Source organism: Ricinus communis, chromosome 4, assembly GCF_019578655.1.
Source record: "Ricinus communis isolate WT05 ecotype wild-type chromosome 4, ASM1957865v1, whole genome shotgun sequence".
NCBI classification, from domain to species: Eukaryota; Viridiplantae; Streptophyta; class Magnoliopsida; order Malpighiales; family Euphorbiaceae; genus Ricinus; species Ricinus communis.
In genome coordinates, this window is record NC_063259.1 from 28,834,154 (window position 1) to 28,854,939 (window position 20,786).

The 20,786-nt window shown below is 33.7% G+C and overlaps 4 protein-coding genes across 4 annotated transcripts; 2 read left to right on the forward strand and 2 right to left on the reverse strand.

Moving 5' to 3' along the window:
- Window positions 1-269: 269 nt before the first annotated feature.
- LOC125369918 (ethylene-responsive transcription factor ERF105-like) lies at window positions 270-1,472 on the forward strand. Its single transcript, XM_048373327.1, has one exon. The coding sequence runs from the start codon at window positions 412-414 to the stop codon at window positions 1,210-1,212; it is 801 nt and encodes a 266-aa protein (XP_048229284.1). The 5' UTR covers window positions 270-411; the 3' UTR covers window positions 1,213-1,472.
- A 2,178-nt stretch (window positions 1,473-3,650) lies between these two features.
- LOC8289658 (ethylene-responsive transcription factor ERF106) lies at window positions 3,651-5,005 on the forward strand. The gene has a single exon (XM_025158961.2). It carries the CDS (start codon window positions 4,134-4,136, stop codon window positions 4,830-4,832), a length of 699 nt encoding a protein of 232 aa, XP_025014729.1. The 5' UTR covers window positions 3,651-4,133; the 3' UTR covers window positions 4,833-5,005.
- A 2,621-nt stretch (window positions 5,006-7,626) lies between these two features.
- On the reverse strand, window positions 7,627-14,213 carry LOC8289657 (ATP-dependent 6-phosphofructokinase 4, chloroplastic). Its single transcript, XM_002510964.4, has 14 exons — window positions 13,666-14,213; window positions 13,525-13,571; window positions 13,416-13,455; window positions 13,257-13,319; window positions 13,024-13,161; window positions 12,774-12,932; window positions 12,596-12,649; window positions 12,398-12,466; window positions 11,466-11,595; window positions 11,340-11,380; window positions 10,456-10,680; window positions 9,453-9,501; window positions 8,381-8,535; window positions 7,627-8,242 (listed from the first exon to the last, which is right to left on the reverse strand). Exons 1-14 carry the CDS (start codon window positions 13,891-13,893, stop codon window positions 8,072-8,074), a joined length of 1,569 nt encoding a protein of 522 aa, XP_002511010.1. The 5' UTR covers window positions 13,894-14,213; the 3' UTR covers window positions 7,627-8,071.
- A 717-nt stretch (window positions 14,214-14,930) lies between these two features.
- LOC8289656 (putative lipase ROG1) lies at window positions 14,931-18,260 on the reverse strand. The gene is made up of 10 exons (XM_015726952.3): window positions 17,841-18,260; window positions 17,493-17,560; window positions 17,278-17,348; window positions 16,899-17,135; window positions 16,406-16,569; window positions 16,239-16,294; window positions 16,085-16,137; window positions 15,884-16,001; window positions 15,611-15,708; window positions 14,931-15,263 (listed from the first exon to the last, which is right to left on the reverse strand). The coding sequence occupies exons 1-10, from the start codon at window positions 18,005-18,007 to the stop codon at window positions 15,192-15,194; spliced, it is 1,104 nt and encodes a 367-aa protein (XP_015582438.1). The 5' UTR covers window positions 18,008-18,260; the 3' UTR covers window positions 14,931-15,191.
- Window positions 18,261-20,786: the final 2,526 nt, after the last annotated feature.

Consider the following 20,786-nt stretch of genomic DNA (forward strand, 5'->3'; position numbering starts at 1 on the left):
CACTTTTATGATAAGAGCAAAATTATTGTCAGTCATTGTTAAATTGTCAATTTAGCTGGAAGTGCCCTGGAAGCATGGTATAAGTTAAAAAAAAGTGTGGAAAATGGACCCTCCAGGAAATTAAAATTTTTTTTTAAAAAGTAAGCAATGCAAACCCACTAGAATACAAGAAAAGCGAACCTCTACTGAAGAATTTCCACTGCGATGCTTCCCCATCACCACCCAAGAACCTCCCACGAAACACCACCTATCTTTTTTCTTTTTTTCTTCCTTATATATATACGCACGCCTCACTCTTCCATTCCACTCAAACCAAAAACCTTCATTTCTCTTCACTTTCTTGGCACACCAGCCTGCCAGCCTTTGCCTTGTATTTCTTGATTTCCTTTCGAGAAAGTATCGAAAGCATTAATGGCGTTTCAGGATGAACGCTCAACCCTAGAGTCAATTAGACAGCATCTCCTTACTGACTTCGCTTCCATGGATAGCTTCATCTCCGATCTCGATAATTTCATTAAACCCGAAAGACAAGAAGACTTTGATTTCTTGCAACCGCAGCAGCATCAAGAATTCAAGATGGAAACCAAGCCGTCTCCAAGATCTTCCACTCTCAGTCAGCGAAAGCCAGCTATGAGTAACATAGCTATACCGCCTCCGGCAACTTTGAAGGCGGCGGTGATCCAACCGCCGGTTCAGCAAGCTGAGGTTGCTGCTGAAAATAATAAGCATTACAGAGGAGTCAGGCGTAGGCCATGGGGAAAATACGCAGCGGAGATTCGCGATCCTAATAAGAAAGGTGCTCGTGTATGGCTTGGAACATTTGATACTGCTATCGAAGCTGCTAAAGCTTATGATAACGCTGCTTTTAGATTACGCGGTAGTAAAGCTATACTCAATTTCCCTCTTGAAATTGGTAATTCATCAATTTCTGAGAACAATCATCATAATAATAATGATAATAATAACAATTACAAACCTCCCAACAAAAGAAAACTCGAGGAGATTGAGAGTAACGATTATAAGAATAATAAGCTTGTAAAGACAGAGAAACTTTCGCCGGAAAGCGAGGAGAAGGCAGTACCATCGGCGACGGATCCATTAACGCCGTCGAGTTGGAAGGGGTTTTGGGACGGTGAAGTTATGGGGATATTTAATGTGCCGCCGTTATCCCCCTATCCTTCGATGGGATATTCTCAGCTGATGGTCGTGTGAGATCATGTTAAGGGTTTGTTTGGATAAAGTTAATTACTGAATTAGGAATGGGCAAATCTGATGGCAAAAAGAAGTCTCAGATAAAATAGACATTAAAACAAGTTAGAGAAGTGACGTGTTTCTTTTTTTGACATGTGCGCATAAATAAGGGAAGTAGGGGCAACCAGCAACGTCGATTGCTTTTTGGTTGAAAATTAAGATTGGATTTGTTCTTTGATTTCATTCATGTTATTATATGAAAATTTCTCTATTCAATCGTATGCTTCTGAATGATCATTTAGTTCAGTAAAGGAAGAAAACATATTTAATTGGTCATTCTCATGGAATAAATCATTATTTAATTTGAACTTGTTTAAAAATAATAATAAAAAAGATTATTAAGAAGAAAAAAGTGAAATATTCAAGAAAACTATATATTATATGCTGTCGTTTCAACAATTAGGGAAGAATTAGAGAGGGTTTGAATTGTGGATGGTTTATAGAAAAGCAGTATTAATATTTTTTTTATTTAGTAATTTAAAAACTTAAGAATTTAACATATATAAATTCAAATTACATAAACTAATTAATTATAACATTTGTTCTTATTATTATAAGATCAGTTAGAAAAGAAGAGTAGATAAGGGAAGAACATCTTTTACTAACACTTAAAACGACAAAGGAAATGAAAAGATAACGTAGAAAACGCGAATATAGAAATTGTTAAAGCCGTAGCTAACAGCTCTCTCTCTCGAACAGGGTAGGTTTATTTATATAAGAAAAAAGAAAACAGAAGTTAGCAGCCGACAATTAATTATATATTCACAAATTGCCAGAGAGGGCGGCAGTATAATTCAAATAAAAACTTATAGTTAGGTAAGCTTTATTCATCATATAAAATTTCGTATCATAATTTTGAAATGTAATTAATGGTTGTGTTGCTTTTATATTGATTTATATATTTTTAATATCAATTCAACGTCATTAAGACTAATCATTTAAAACAATTTATTATTAACTATATTATATGTCCCATTATGTATAATTTTAGATGATGAATATGGTTCACCTAATCATTTATTTTGAAAAATAACTGAAGAGATTTATATATAAATTTTCACTAAAATTCGACCATTTCAATATAAGATTAAAAAAAATAAACTTTTATTTTTAAAAGTTAAATTTTAAAACAAATTTGAATGTATGAAGATCCTCTTTTAAAAATATAGTTTTTCTTTGAAACAATACAAATATTATTTGGACTGATTTATGCGGCAATCGGGACTAAATCTATGCATCGATGTGCCATTATTAATTAATAGATGGATTGACGTGGTAAGAAAATAATGTATTAACTTTGTTGTTTTCTCACTTCAATTGACCTCTTTTCTTTTTTTCTTAAACAAAATCCCTTTTAATTAATCTATTTATACAACACATGTTATAATTTTGCTTGGGTTAAATAACGGTACTTAAATTTATACCTCCACAATAAATAAATCCAATATCAATTATTTTACTATAATTCTTTTTTAAAGACTAAATGAATTTTAAATTTTATTAAATTTGATAAAATTAATAACAACAGTGTTGTTGATGGTTTAATAAAGTCGGCAATCGTAATAAAACAGTAGTAATAATTTTTAGTTTTGATTCTTTCAATAAAGTATAAAATGATTTTTAATATATAATAATTAAAAAATTTATTTTTAATATTAAAAATTAATATTTATTCAAATTTTAAATTTATTTAGTCTGAGCTACAAATTTAAAAGGATATTTAACCCTTTATTCGTTAAATAGCCAACTTTGAGATTTGCCTTTTCTAATAAAGGAAAAAAAAGAATTATTTCCTCCTTAAGAAAACAGTTGTCTTTTCCATCTGTCTCAAGTTATAGACCTTTTCTTATTTTTAATTATTAATTTAATTAGTACTCATCAAAAGTCCTTTTGATTAACCATTTTGAGGGAAATAACCTTTATTAATTAATATAGATATTGCAATAGATAATTATGATATTAATATTTTATACTTTACAATTATAATTTATTTTAAAAAGATAATAAAAATAATGATATTAAGTAGAAAGACCTTGGAGTTTAAATTTGTGTATAAAATGAGAATGTATTATCTTTTTGGAACACCAAAGATCATTTCAGAGAGTGGGCAAAAAAATAAAGCACGAAACTGGGCAACATTCAGGCATCAGGGTCCTTTCACACTGTAACAAAGAATATCTAAAATGCTTGTAAAGTGGGATCAGGCAGGCAGGCAGGCAGAAGAAGAATCATGGACATTGAAAAATCATCATCCTGTTTTACTGTCCTTATTAAGTACTCTAAAAGTGCTCTAAAATCTAAATGAATGATGTATCTTATACAGTAAAGGTTTACTTACTTGGATTTGTAAGACAGGTGCATGAACATCGATGGAATCGTCATTATGATGAGATAAGAAAAAAGAAAAGAACACATACATAAACTTTTATGAGGCAGGTGCAACTTGCAAGTGGAGCCCTCTCCATAGAAACAGCTAAAACTACAAGGAACCTTGGCTCGTTAACACATCGATCGTGGCATAATAATGGTCGATGGTCATTTCAGTGTTTGTATATATAACAACTTGGTAACGGTACGTCTCAAATTTGACATGCATCTCTCTCTTACTGTATTTATTAGAGATTGGATAAGATCATCCAAATCCCAGCTGCAATACTCATGGTTAAATCCGTGTCCGAGAAACACTGTAATCTGGCAAACAATTTCGATCAGGTCTATTCACTTGTCCCACCCCCCCACTAAAACAGTACACTCCAGTTGTTGCTATGTCGATATTTATTTAGATTTTGCATGAGCTGTATTCCCAAATAAATTACAAAGTATCAGATTGTTCTTTTCTATAACCTTTCTTTTCCCTCGAAAGTTTTCTCCTTCAACCTATAATGGCAACATCTCAAGAATCTTCAGTTCTTGAACTTATTAGCCAGTATCTTCTTGGAGACTTCCCTTCTGCTGATATCTTCTTTTGCAATCTTGATTCCACTCTTGCTCATCCTAATCTCCGACCTGTCAAGCTCGAAAGTGACAACTGTCCAGCATCAAGCCCCGAACCAAAATCCCCTGTATCTGACTTGATTCAGTATGCACATGACGCGAAACCTGAAGTCGTCGAGCCAACACCTCCACAACCTTTAGGTTTGGCTTCGCGGCCGATTAATCGGCAGTCTCCACCGCCAGACTCCAACGCGAGGGATGATGAAGAAGAGAAGAGGCATTACCGAGGGGTGAGAAGAAGACCGTGGGGAAAGTTCGCGGCTGAGATTCGCGATCCAAACCGAAAGGGAAGTAGGGTTTGGTTAGGAACTTTCGATAGAGATGTTGATGCTGCTAAAGCTTATGATTGTGCTGCATTCAGAATGAGGGGTAGGAAGGCTATCTTGAATTTTCCTTTGGAGGCTGGACTGGCTGATCCGCCCAAGAACACCGGCCGTAAGAGGAGGAGAGTGAAGAGAGCGGACGTGGAAGAGATGCCGGAATCTGGTGAGGAATCGCCGGAGATATGGAGTCCGGGAGAGGAGGGAGTTTCTTATGGGGATGAACTATGTCATTTATCCACAAAACCAGCTTTGCTTACTTGCTAGTAGATGATTGCTTGAGAATTTAGTAATGGCCCCACAATCAAACGACATTACCACCTTCTATGTGTTTTAGTGCCAAGAAAACTTGTGTCCATAATAAATTCTAGAAAAGAAAAATTCTGTGTCTAATGTACAGTAATACTCCATTTATGGATCAAAGAAGAGTTTAATGTTTAGATTTTTTGGTTGGTCGAATGAATTATACATACAGACTAATCATAATATATTTTATTATTTAAATATAAAACAGGGTAGAATTTATTAGAGCTAAAACTTTATTGAAATTAAACAAGGAGACAGTAAGAATCTTTTTTTAATTTAATTAAAGTATATCATAATAATTGATAAGCCGATCAAACTGTAATGTTTAAACTGATTTTAGCAAAAGAATTAATGACGAAGTCCGCTGTGAAAGCAAAATAGAAGAGAGGAACGGCGCTGCCTGGAAAAGTCAAGAGGTGAACATGGAAAGAGAAACTACAGTGCTTGATGCTCCGTTGACTTGAACATGTCTCTCTATGCTTGGAGACAGAGAGAAAAAAAGAAAAGAAAAAAGCTTTTGTATCTACTCCTATAGAATCATAATTGAGGTTTGGATATTTTTTATAATGAAGAAACGTCTACATCTAAATTAGTAGTATTGATTAATTTTTAATATGTTTTAATACAGTCAATCTTCTCTTTAATATTGATTTCAATGAAACAATTAGACATAGTACTCCCAACAACATAATTGATCAAAGTCTAATCATTCCAAATCTCTTTTTGCTATAATAATGAAAGGGAGATTAATTCTCACTTGCATGAGCAGAAAAAAGATGTTATGGGCAGGGCAATTTTAGAAACTGAAACAGCTGACTTCATGGACCCATTATGTTCTATTCAACATTGAAGTCTCAACTTCCGCAAGGATGAGGGACGGAGGATTTGACTTCTAATAATTGAAGGCATTTATTGTGCAGTCTCATCAGAAAGATGGTGAAAAGTAAGAATATTGTAGAAAGAACCCATGACACGTCATCCTAGGGTTACAACCCTTGAATTGCCTTCTTGAACTTTAAGATCTCATTCCTAATAAACTGCAAGTAGCTATTAAGCTCAGCTAATTCTAACAAGTTCCACCAATTTGATGTTGGAAGTCTAGGGCCAGAAGTTATGCACGCAGGTTCATGCAACGAGAAAGGTGGGGCAAAATAATATATAGATGCATAGCCTGTAGCCAAATCTTGGGAAGTTAGCCATCACAACAAGATTGTATTTTAGCCATCCACTTGACGAAAATAATGAGGACTGTGATAGAAGGAATGAACAAGTTGCATTGCAAAAGGGGGTCCCCTAATTGATCCAGTTGCAGAAGCTTTGTCTCCCAATTTCGTACAAGTATGTCCATATACGATGTGCTGTGAAACTGGTACGGCCAAAAACCAATCGCAAACGATAGGCATGGGAAACAACTTGCAACTATTAGGAGAATGACGGGATCTTTATCTATATGATTGCGATAAAAGAATACTTTCATCCATATTATCTCATAGTTATTAAATTAACGTTTCTAATGTGTTTATTTTTTATTTTTTTTTATAACAGCATTAAGCTAAGGACAAATCTATGATATCCTGACATTAAAGATTTAGTTTCAGTTTTTGAGCTGTGTTAGCCACTGATATGCAATCTAAAATGGATTACATTTTCCAGAAATCTTCACACTTTTTTAAAAACTTTAGAAAATGTCTTTTTGCTATTTCTCATTTATTTATTTATTTTTAAAAACTTAAATAACTTTTTAAAGAATTTTTTTCCATTTAATTGAATTTTCTACTTCGAAAAAGATTTTTAATTTATTTAATTTTCATTTTTTTTCTTATTATATAATATTCTTAAATTTTAATTATTTTACATTTAAAATCTCTATATATACATATGGTTTTTTTATTCATTATTCTTCTCTTAGTCTATAATAAATAGCTATTTTTTAAAATTTAGAAAATATCTAGTATTTTAATGGACAAATCACGCAATATAATATTTTATTATTATACCGACATAATTAATTATATTAATTGATTCTTTGATAATGCAGTAGAAAATTAAAAAATAGTCATTTATTATTTTTATATTTTAATTTTCATAAATAGAATATTAACTTTTCTTATAAGCATTTGATTTACAAATGATATATGTATATGTAAATATTTCTCCAATGTTTTATTTTTTATTTTAAAAAATTTTCGTATTCTCATATCGTGTGTCATATTGCGTTTTCCATTTCCATGCAATTTAGATTAGCGATAAATCTGCTCTCCCGACCAGTTGATGGTTAAACCACAATAAGGGTAATTTCTTATAAAATTTCCTTTTTATCACATTATGCGCATTTCAAGCATACAGATTACAGACTCTGATTCAGGCAAAACAAACGGCAGATCTCCAGGAAAATGGGAAATTCCTGGTCAAAACCAACTTCACGAGGACTACCCACGGACTCTGTTTTTGATATTTAGGAAACAATATTTCTGAATATTATCTAACGTACGCCAAGAATGCTCCTATTCCGGTTTTTATCATTATGTAATAATGCAGCTATACATTTACTTGCGAAAAGACAAAGCAGACCTTTTCTCACCACCGACAACCTGGTCTTTGTATCATCTCTGTAATGCGCACCACATCACGGCATTATCTCTTTTCGACCAATATACAAACAAACATTAGGAGGACGTCACATGGTACTGTCCAGCTTTGTTTATCACATCACATTAACATATATGATTTTGCCTAGTGGGAATAAATTCAAACATATAGGAACTCTCTTCTTAGAAGTTTCACCTAGTCAAAATGTCGACCGAGTAGGTGCTTAAACTAAGGTAAAGAGAACCTGTTCAGTCGATTACAGGATGAAACTCTGAGCTCAAACACTAGACACCTTAGTTTAGAAAGCATATGCAAGTTTCATAAACTCGAGCAAATTCAATTAGGTAAAGCATAAAATAACTTTTAACTTTCTACACATGCTATATATTTTGATTCAGTAATGTTGCAGAAGCCATTGACTAACTTATTACCGTGTGTCCTAAAGCAGCAAAAGCACAAAGCATTATAGAACTCAGCCACCTAATGATGTTTCTTGACTTGTATGCGTGAAAATTTGTATGTGCTACTCTGAATACCAAATTAAGAACAGAGAATTTCACCATGATGGTGCTGACCTGTCCTGTTTGGCTTTCAATTCAGATCCACAAAATTTAATTAGAAGTCATCTCGATGTTGTCATTTGGCACTTCAACTTTATTTCCATCAATTCTTCCTTGTAACACTTCCTTTGAAATCAAGAAACTAGGCTGATTGGTAGATGCAAGTAGTCTAGCCCACATCCTATCTGTCACCTTCACTGTGTTTGTTGCCTCTGTCACACGCTGCAATACAGCATCATGCTATTATGTAATATCAAAGCAAAGAGTAAATTACAAAAGCTCCTTTGCACTTGGCAAAACTTGAGTTATTTAGTCCTTGATACTTAACAACCATGAGACAAACTGAGGAGAAGTGCTTACTGCAATGGGAATATAAGCATGCCGGCTGTTCACTGGTCCAACCGTGAAGCCTGTGTATCCAGCCATGGCTCCATGAACAGCACTTTGTGCAAGAAGAGTGCAATATATGTTGTCCGATGCATTACTAGGAACAGCTCGTATCATGTATGTTGGATCTGCAAAGAAAAAAATTAATAAATTAAACCATTCTAGTCATTCTAATTCTTGAGTACATAAATTCTTGATACTTGTTCATAGAACATCCCACTGAGTGCAGCTTATTTTTCATCTATTTGTCTTTCATGATATGGCCTAAAAATAATCAGTGATTTTACGAGTATAGGCTTTTTGCAGTAAGAAAATTGCTGGCAGAACTTTTTGCTAGCTGCAAAATTATGCTTGTCCAAATTATATATACCTGATGCAGGACAGCTTTGGTTAAACTGTTCTACACTTAATTTTGCAGAAAATAAATGATAAAATCTGAAATTAATTGCAGATTTTCAGATCTGAATATGTAGGAAACAAGAAAAAGGTTAAAAGCTTGAGGGTCGCACTTAAAAGTGCTTAGGAGATCCACCTAAGGATCTAAGTCCCTAAGGCATTTTATTCAACACAAACTGGAGTAAGAACATGAGTACATAACAAACATGGATATTTCTATAGCTAAACTAACCTAAACCATTCCAGACTTCAAAACATAATGCTCTTTAGATGCCTATCAAAACTAGAAGAAAGTAAACTATCCTAACAAGAACTCATAAATAAGACTTTAAAATAAAATAAACTCTCCTAAAGAAATCTAAACTGCTGTCCAGCAAAGACAAAAACACTAAAATACCCATGCGTATTAAAAGGGTAAACACTAGACGAAAATTGTAAATTTCTAAATCCTTTGAACTTTGTTTTCTTAAGCCATTTCTTGATTGCATCATTACTTTTTCTTCAAAGCATATCCTTAAAACAATATTTGGGAGCTAATTCGTATGGAAAAGATCATCCTTAATATAGGGAGCAATTTTATTAAAGTAGAACTTATGAAAGGCACTACAGAAAGCGAAATAGAAAAAACAGTGAGTATGAAAGAAGGTACCTATATACTTCATATTTACCGCCATCTTCTGAATGTTTGTAAAATGCTCCTGTGATATTGTAAATTCAAATATGACCAAATGAGACGATAGCTAATGGAAAGGGAAAAAGGAACGTCGATCCACAGACAGAAGTGTTAAAATGAAAGATGGAGCAAGTTAAAATTGCATTAGATTTTTTTCTCAGGTGCGTTCAAAATGCCAAGTCACTAGCAAGCCCACTGCATAGTGGCACCATGTTTGATCCATGAGTTCTCCCCTGCTTTTCACTTGACTGAACCTGGCAGGGCCACAGGGCATAATGTGGGCATATATTTGTATTTTAAAATAGTATCCGTCTAGACCCTCAAATGAGGAGCATGGCTAGAGGGTTGATCATTATGATACATCATAACCTCCACAATGAATGTACATCACATTGTAATCTCCACAATGAATGGTACGTCATATTTTATATATTTTCTCAGCTATTTATGTTGAAATCAGCCAAGATATGGGCCAAATCAACTTTAACAGAGTTAACCATGATCAATTGTAAATGTATATAACTGGGTCCATTTCATGCTTTCAATAGAAACCACTAAGAATTTGATAAAATCATATGAATTTCATAATATTTCTTTTACCTCCAAAATTCACATTCAGATGCTTAAATAATTATCAGAAGTGTACTATCCTACCAGTTAAATACAGTCTCAGCCTGAACTCTTGATAAAGGCTTAGCTGACAGCGGGAAAGAATTAACTAATCATGCATTTTAGTTAGCCAATTTAAATTTGATATAAAGACAATTTTGCTCGACTTTCCTTTATGGTATCAATTTCAAATGTGCTTAAAGTCGAGGAATAGGTGGAAAGAAAGACATTCAGCTATATCTATGACCCACAATGTATAATGATGTCTAGTTTCAAAGCCCAGAAGCCTTATGACCTTGTGGCAGGAGGTATATTCAGCAGAAAATGAAGACAATGAGGCAAGAAAAAGAGGCAAACTTTTGATTTCCACCTTAATGTTCTGAGACAACCACAGGCCAACATCAAGAAGAAGCCTGTTTCCTGATGCATCTCTCTCCTCACTTGCCTGTGTGCTCTGAGCAACATATTCCTGTCCTGCTCCTTCAGCTATCACAATGACCAAATGCCCATTTTCCTTAAGCCGCTGTTCAATATATTCAAAGAGCCCGCCTGGGCCTTCCAGATAGAATGGAGATTCTGGAATCAAGCAACAATCCTGTCACATCCCATATACTGTTAACATTATGATTTATACATGTGTTTAAATCACATCAAGGAAACACACTCCGAAGCGACATGTCCCTTTTCCTACTTATAATGAAGAAAGTGGAGATTAAACATGAACAAGTGGAATAAAGCAGAAAATATCACGGAAAGATGGTTGAATGGAAAAGGGACCCACAACCTCATCTGCAGAGAGTAAACAATGGCATACCAAAATTTATGATTCTCATATTAATCCTCACTTGAAGACTGCAAATCAAATTCGAAAAAACAAGACATTCACTATGGTTTTTTTTTTTTTTTAAGCAAGTCTTTTTCACCATTTCCATACACTAATCATCTATAAGGACTACAAGCAAATTGGACATGCAATTTGAGATGGAAATGATGAAAGACTTGTTTGCAAAATCTTTAAAACCATTATGAAAACCCATATTGATGGTCATAAAGAAAGAATCAACCTATACATTTTTAATAAGCATAACTTGCAGTCTCAAACTTGTCTAAACACCAACTCCACTATCGAAATATAAGCTCTTATCTTTTCTAGTTGGTGCCTTCATTTTATAAGCATTAGTCTTTGACACTTTATTGACACCCAAAAGTGTAAAATAATAAACAGATAATTGTCACAAGGAAGTAAGGTCTTACCACATCTCTACTTGCCAAAGTTGCAAACATAGCAATGAAACCTGCAGAAATCATAAGGCAAGGCAACGTGAACATATATCTATAGTATTATGAGAACTTAAAATAGCTTATCATCAAATAACCTACCACTGTATCTACCCATCAGTTTAACTATTCCAACTCCATTTTCCACACTTTCAACCTCCACATGTGCAGCATTAATTGCTCTCTGAGCTTCCTCAACAGCAGTATCAAATCCAAAAGATTTGTCTATCACCTAAAACACATATATAGAACATATATCACATACAAGATAAAACATAAGCCAACTCAACCGTGCATTAACAAGGCTTGCTAAATAAACATAAATTGTTGGCAATTCACTCACCAATATCATACTTTATTTTACAGATCAAAATGGAAAAAAATTTACAGTTCACACACAAGTAAGAGTTAGAAGTGCACGTTAGCACTTTAACAACCAACTAAACTTGGTTGGTTTCTAAACATCAACTATTATTCAAAAGTCTAGGTAGCAGCGAACTCTCTTGCTTCATCTTATCCAAGACCAATCCTATTAGAGTCCTAGGTTTAGTGATTCAATTTCATACTATTTATAGCTTTACCTATCTCATATGAGCAGCATGTTTCCCATCTACAAGGGATTCTAGAGATTGACTCTATACATGAAAAGCTAATGTTATAGAGCTGTCCAACATCAAACTGAAAATGGATGGAATTAATGTGGAATAAATGGAGTTCACATGATTAACTCATATTTTTGCTTGCTGGAAAGCTCAACCCAGCCTTTGTTACACATAATAAGGATCAGTTACACAAGCCCTTTTATTCCATCCTACCTTTAAGTCTTATTCTTTATGAAATGTTCAGATATTAAGACGCTTCTTGTAACTCGAAACCATAATATCTACAGTCTCTCTTTAGGCCTTTTTCTAACTTCTACTTGCATGCACTTACCATTCATCATTGATAGACATAACGGCGTACAGCTTACATGCACTTACCAAATGTTGTACATCATTTTAACTATAAATAAGAGCATAGTTGATATAACTTACAGCAATATCATTATCAATCGTCTTAGGGATTCCAGCAACTGCCACTGGAAGACCACGTTTCTCAACTTCCTTGACGAAAAATGCATCATTAAAACAAAATCTTGGGAAACAAATAAAAGCATGATAATGCTGCATCCTACAGAAATGCAGCATAACTAATAAATTGAAGAAACCAAAGGAGCAAGAGGACTTAATCACCTTGTAGATTAGAGCTGCTCCTTTCTGGGTGCCGTCACCTCCAATAATATACACCTGAAATCCATAAAAGTCCGTTCATCTTTTCTTATTTCTTATTTCTTTGCTTCTCTCTCTTGCTATTTCGTGTAAAATACTTTAAATACCCAAAAACAAAATGCAAAAGAAAACAAAAATCCACCTGATTTATTCTCCTGTCCTGGATACTATCAACTATCTTCTGAGTATCATGACCGCCTCGAGAGGTTTGAAGAAAGGTACCACCACGTTTATGGATATCATTCACAAGTTTAGGAGTCAAGTTCATGGTGTTTCTGGAGTAGAACCCTCTATAACCTCCCTGGAAATTTCACCAAATAAAAAAGAAATCAAACAATCAAGAGAGAATAATCCTCAACAAAATAGCCAAGTATAGGCAAAGAAAAACTCACTTCAATGCCAAGAATATTAGTGACACCGTACATATTGTTCAATCCACAAACTATCTCTCGAATAACTGTATTGATCCCGGGACATAAACCTCCACAAGTCACAATGCAAGCACGCACTTGTTCAGACGTAAAATAGACCTATTAATAATACCATTACAATCACGCCGGTTAACTGTTGTGACTTTCGGGAAAACATTAATAAAGAAAAAGAATTAGTAAGTAGTTCAATTTACCTTTTCTCGGGGTCCTGCACGCCTAAAATGAACCCCTCTAGGACTATCTTTCCGTACAACAATCTGAATGCAGATAATACACAGAGTTCAGATAGAAAATAGTAATTAATTAGTAAGTAAGCAGTCCAATTCAGATGAAAAAGCAGTTTATATACTTACTGTTTCGGCGACTGAATCTTCTGGTTTCACGAAAGTTTGCCTGGTCAAACAAAAATATTAAGAGTGTACAACAGCAAATTAAAGTTGAGCGAAACGGAGCAACACATACTTGACAATAGCGTATGCTTGGCTGTTGTGCAATGGGTTAGGGTAAGACTGAAAATAGAGGAGGAAATGAAAGTAAGATTATAAGATTAAACTCATAATCATAAGTTAATATAGAAGAAAAAGGAGGAAAGAAAATAAATACAGGTGAATCAGGGAGGAAATCTGTCAAGTGAGGGACATCTTCGAGGATAAAGCCATCGTTAGAAGTTTGAGCTCTGAGAGAGAAGGAGTGACGATTTTGGCGCCAAAATACGGATTGATTTCTGGATTTCAGATTGAAGTAGCGAGTTACTGGAAACCGGAAACAAGGTTCAGGCAGAAAGCAGGTTTTCTGAGAGAAAGAGGAAGGGATTGAAATGTCCATTTTCATTTTTCCTTCTTTTACAGTGAACGAAAGAGATCAGTCGCTCGCTCGCTCACTGTTGAGAAATGGGAGTGTTCCAACAGTGGAAGTAAGACGAATTAGATGACTCTCACTGATTCAGGGCGCGTGATCGTTTTAGCTTTGCTAGAGGAGATCACGATATCAGTTCTCCACCAGTCAGATCAAAACACACCGACAATGAGCACTGCTACTAAACTGTTGTGTTCAGTCAACAGTCAAATTACAAACAACAAAAAATTATATTAGATTTGCTCGGATTTTACGGTGAGAACAATATAAGGAATTCTCCTCAAACAGGTTTCAGCATTGGGCTGGTAGCCAATTATTGACATTCCATTTTTTTGAAATAATTATTATATATATGTGTATTGATTTCTGTAGCGTTTTATATAATAATTTTTTTGGTATTATATTCAAATAAAATAGTTTAATTTAGTTTTGTTTGTGTCTATTTTCGTCTCGTAATCGCAACATTATGATTGTGTTAATTTAAATAATTGCCTTAACAGAGTGCCTTGTTAAAGGATATTATTGTAAAGAAGCACTTAAGAAAAAGTTTAATTTCCAGAGGCCCAAGGTGAAAAAGCACAAACATTGCCATAGCTTGTCTCCGGCTATTTAGCCCACATGAGTTTCCAAAAGGCACACTTTTGCCTAGGGCTCCATGAAATTTAAACCGAATTGCACCAACAACCACAGTTTCGGTTGTAAATCAAAACCAATTCAATAATATAATAAAACTATGATATCTTTTTGTATATTCAGTATAACTTTAATACTTCCATTTAGACTACAAAGCATCTAACTGCCTACGATTTTAGATTTTAGATTTTAAATTTTGTTATTTATATGTTTGTTCATTTTTATGAAACCATCAATTTTTTTAAAATTTATTTATCTATTACTTTCTATAGAACCAACAAACCAAACTGAATATAAATTAATGTCCATCAAGATTCCTTGCTTGAATGTTGAAAACAGAAAAAATATCAGAGACTATACTAGCGTTAAGGCAATACACATACTAGCATTTAATCTTATTTATTGATGTTATCGGGTAAATGTCAATTACAACAAGTGATGAATAAACAAAATTTCCCTTAATTCTGGGCACAGTCACAGTTTTTGTTGGAGTAGACAAGCTTCAGCCTGCGACAAACACGGTTTTCGATACAGCTTGGTAATCCAGAACCGAAGGATTTCACCGCAGGACCCATTGTAGCTTTACTGGATAAGATCTTGCATCTGGCGGTGAAGGTTTTACTTCTAAAAGTCATTGGCTTCTAAAGAAGAAAATGATCAATCATGTGTTGTATGACGTCTGCACCTTCTTTATGCATGGTATGATCTTTAACCTGCCAAGTACCCAGAATCAGTTTGCTCCATCAGAAATTATCAAGCACATTATGTAGTTCAATTCCCAGGTGTTTTTCTTGCAACTAAGCACTAGAGAAACCAGTATCATTCAAAAAAAAAAAAAAGATTTCCATGTCAAGACATGTCACCAAAAGTCATGTCACCAAAAGAAACCACGGGCTCAATGCAGATAAAACCAACAGCAGAAATGTGTCCATGATGGCATGTGTAACATGCAGCACTGCTCAAGCATGTGCTTATTTGCACTTGCGTCTGTATGCATGTCCAAAGGTTTGTGTGTGTAGACGTGGCAAAGAAAGAGATACAGAGATGACACGGGAACAACCTGAATGACACTGTGAGCAGCAAACCTCTGTCTGCAGGTATGAAAACTAACATCTACTTTTTCCCACGACACTCGGGATAGACCTGTCACTAGTTCCTCTGCACCAATAATCTCCAATTAGAAAAATGTTTAGAAGAGGAAGCCATTAGGAAAGTACCGAAGGCAATATATGTTTACAAAAAATATCTTAACTAGAATAACCAGAATAAATTGGATCAACCAAAAATTATTGTAACTACTGAACCTGTTTATTAAAAAGTCATTGGTAGATACCTTCAAGTTTATCAGTATTATCTTCTGTTGAGATGAGAACGCTTTCTTCAGCATCATAGGCCTTGCAGTGTTCTTCATATACTATATGAGGATACTTTTCGTTCACATAATCCTCCCACTGATGTACAAGAAAGTCATTAAAGTCCGAGCAGTAGGTCATAAAAATTAAAAGAAAAAATTGAAAGGCTCAAGCAGATCTACTTTTGGCAATTCATTGTTGCGCCTAATACATGATGTTCTCCAGCCCACAATATCTATATGATTTGTCATTAAGGAAACACAGAAATGAAGACTAAGAATTATATAAATCCATGAACGAAAGATGTCCACCTAAAGAAAAACATTGCAAGGATACGGTCATAGCCCACATTTGAATAGACAACACGACGTCTGAATGTGCGCAAAGCAGACCTGTATGACAAGTTGGATGCATCTGTTAAATTAAACATCTGGATATAACAGAGCTGACACCTTAATATCAATAAAGCAATTCATGTAAAGATTGGAATTCAAGAGATATACATGAAAAAACAATCACCATAGTCTTCTATCATACGTTGAAGCAATGGAGGTGTCCCCTCATCATCATCAGTGAGAAAAAGATGCCGACCTGTTCTCTTAAATATCCAATGTATAACAAGGCCTGCAGCTTTCTCAAAAGCAGGTACACCAAAAAGAAAAGGTACCTGCAATTGAAGAAAAACTTTTAAGAATCAGATAACAGAATTGCAGTATAATTGTGGCGTGAATTCAAGCACTAAACCAATAGCAATTGATTCTCTCAAAGGCAATACTGTGAAACAACTGAGATCACAATACACTCTTTGATAACCAATTCTAGAAATTATAATTATCAGATATCTCTTTTTGTATGCCCAATGCCTGCATGCAACAAACTTAAAATCTCTCCCTCCCTTTCAAATAGTTAAGAATTTTGTTGTTTTCAAAAGTACTAAAAGTGGATTTTGATAATGTTTGAAACACTAAATGAACAAAAACAGATAAAACATGACACCTGCTTATTTCCCCTTGAACCAAGGTGAGGCGTAGCAACAGTGATGAAGTTCATAGCTTCCAACCCACCAATTGTAGCCCTTGAGTCCTCTTCACGTTTACTATTTGGTGAATCCCCTACATTTTGGGACGGTCTATACAATCTCCCAATTGCATATCTTGCCACCAATCCTCCCACAGAATGTGCAATGAAGGAAATCTTTCGTAAATTGGGCTTTCTTTGAATCACTTCAAGGACCTGAAAATTATATCTTCAGTTAGAAATACGATAAAACAGCAGATGAAGCAATTTGCTTTTAAAGCAGACAAATTTGGTAAATAGCAACAGGTAGAAGCATGAAGCTAAAAGCACATCCCTTAACACTAGCAAAAATACCAACCTCCTCAGCCAACCGCTCGCCCATCACATCCACACCGTCAAGAGTCAGCCTAAACATATTCCGCTCACTACCTACAAGATATGTAGACCAGCATAAGTATTCTATTCCAAGAAAAATCTTTGTTTTTTTTTTTTTTTTGCATTATTGCCAACTAAATGACTTCAGTTTGTTATTGATTTTTTAATAATTATTCAAAAAAAGGAAATGCCCCTTACAATGAACAAATACTTTATCTGGAAGCATTCTGACAAACTGCTCAGCTGCAAACTTCCAATCGGATGCACTGCGCAAAATTACAAACAATTATAATCAGTAAACAACATAACTAAACACCGGACATGCTTGCCGCTAAGGTAGAGCCTATTGGAAATTCCATAATTTTACATGATGTGTACAAGTTGAACTTTCAATAGATTAAAATAAATAACATCTTGAGGCTTCAGATTCTCCTTCGTAATATAACAAAATTAAGGCGATGCAATTCTTGCAAATTAAAAAACAAAAATAAAAGACCTAAAAGAAAATTGAAAGTCAAATTGTTAAATCAAATCTTAAAATCTGACCTTCCGAGAATACCGTGGACCATGATAACGAGATGATCGGCAGAAGAAGAGTCAGAGTCTTTACAACTCCAAACATCGCAACTTCCATTAACCGACTCCGAAGAGCAAATTCCGTTATCGGTAATTTCCTTCTTAACACTTCCATTTTCTAAGTTTCCGTTCTCCATAGTTGCTTCGATTTCCACTTAATTATTCACGGGTCAGATAACATGCATTTGAATTTGAGGAATTGATGTTTCGAGAGAGAACTATAAGAGGTCCGTTTGGCTTTGTCGGTGAATTATCGGGAAAGTCGAAGAGAGAAGCCGAGAAAGGGAGGGGTAATCGGATTAGTTGGGAAAATAGAGGAGAAAAGAAGAGATGTGAGAGCGAAGGAAAGCTAAAAGCGGAGCGAAAGGCCTATGAACTGAATAACTGCAGATTATTTCCTGCTTTTAATGCGGTTACATTTCTCCACGTAAGCAAGACACAACAAAATTTTATTATATTTTTAAAATGGAAATATGATGATAATCGTTTCAAGTTGTTGTTTGTTAACATTTAGGAATCATGTCCCTAAATTTATATTTTCTTTTAAAAGAATGTCCCTAAAATTTAAAACCAAGGAATGAGATATGTGCAATAATCTTTCCAAACAAAATAAATATGTTCAATAAATCATAATTTATTTTGATTAAATGGTTGAAATTTTATCAAAATAATTAAATCTAATTTTAAATAACAATTAGTTATTTATTAAATAAGAAAATTTAAAAATTTAACAATTATAAATATAATAACATTGATATATCATATTATCTAAAATATGAAATCTCTGCAGTTCAATTGCTTATATAAACAGCCAATTATGATTTTGTAAGTAAATAGACAATTTCGAGTTACCCAGTAATGCAAAAAGAAAAAGCAAGCGCGTCGGTCATGGCGCGTTGCATTATGATGGCGTTTGGCTGATCTGTACAAAAATATTATAATATTCGCTCTTTTTTGACCTTCACCTGTCCACGTTGCTTTTTTTCTTTTTTTCTCAAACTAACTGAAAATTACTGCTATCAATAATTTAAAATCAGACATAATTTTTTCAGCTTATTTTAATTTTTTTTTTTTAAATCAAATATGAGGCAAATTATTGGTTTTGAACTATGACATGTAACTAGTCAGCTCTTAGACAGTAACCTCCCTGTCCATGTTTTTCACAAATTAATTTCATTTTTATTTTATTTTTGAAACATATTATTTTATTAATAATGCAATTTAATGGCGATTAATTTTATAAATATGTTGATGACTCTAACGAAATCCAAATGTGATATATTATTATTAGTGGAGCTTTCCATTATTAGATTTTACATTTTTCTATTAGAAAATATGAAACCTTCAAAATTATAATAAATAAAACTAATTTTAAATTTATTTATGAGGTAATTATCCCATTTATGTCAACTGCCAGATGAATTATAATATTTAATAAAGCTGAATGTCTAGTATTCAAATAAATTGCATCTTACTCCTTAGAAATGGTTTTTTAGTTTTTTCACTCTTTTTCAGTCATGTGAGCCTAACTTTAAAATTAGACTTATAAAATTCTACATGTTATTAGAAATCTTTTATTTTTCATATTTATAGATAAAAATGTGTCAGTATATAAGGCATATAAATAATGTGTGTGTTTATATCTTGATACATTTTTATTTGGGTCGAAACTAATATTTTCCTAAAGGATTTTTTTGTATATCATAAAATAATTGATATATGATTCAACTCAAATATATTTAAAAAAAAAAAAAACCTAAAATTCAAGTGGGTATAGCAATTCAAGAATTTAAGTGACAAAATCTACCCCACGATATCAGCCAGTGACATGTGGATATGATCATTAAATGTGGAAAGATTTGATTATGTAGTAAAATAACTAACTAAAGAAGTAGTTGGGTGAAGATTTGCTTCTTTTAGACCGGCAAGAATTACTTGGAAGAGAAAGAAAAAGTCCCTCAGAAGTAATCACATGATTAATTCTAAGCAACGGAAATTAGAACTATAGTAACTTGCTTGCCAATGCCATCCATTCGTTGCAATTAGCTTTTCTACAAGCAAAAGATTCACTCACGCTAAGATATAATCTACATGCTCCCTCCTATTTATTTATTTATTTTTTCATCTATCTTATGATCGTTAATGGACCGTACGATTTAATTACTACTATGAAATGAATCCGAGCCGATAGATGAGAAGCTTGACCCAGCCTAACAGTTTGCCCTTATATAATAAACAAATAGAAGGGAGCCAAGTTGGCAGGCACATGCCAAGTTTCAAATCTACGAAGCTTTCCAACGTCATGAAATCAATATTAATAGGTCCATCAATGTTTTTTTCTTTTTTTTTCTTTTTTGGGGGGGGCCGATGTGGGAGGGATCAATAATACATATATCATCAATCTGAAAATTGCAATGCAGATAAATGTCCTGATACAAAGGAATAAAGACGGTCCACTAGGCTAGGCACAAATAAATCTTTAATTATTTTAACCTAATTTGTTGTCACTTGCATATGGTATTATCCACACAAGGGTCCAACTACAAAACTTGAAGAGAGAAGAACTCATCACCTCTGTCCCCGGCCCCATAGTTTCTTTAGCTTTGAAGATGAAGTAACGTGCGATTGGCTGTTTTGAAATATCAGTAAGCTTAACTCCTATAAGCAACTAAGCCTAAGAAAATTAACATTTACTATAATCAATTTTGTTTATGCAATAAAATTATTTTGAACTGGCTAAATACATATTTATGCCCCTAATTTGTATAATAACCTAACATAGTTTTCTACTAATCTATATATATATATATATTAATTTATGACTTCAAATTTTTTTGACATGTAGCTTAATTTTTTATACATATAATTTTTAGTTTGATATATATACTACTTTTGACACATGCGATTCAAACTTAT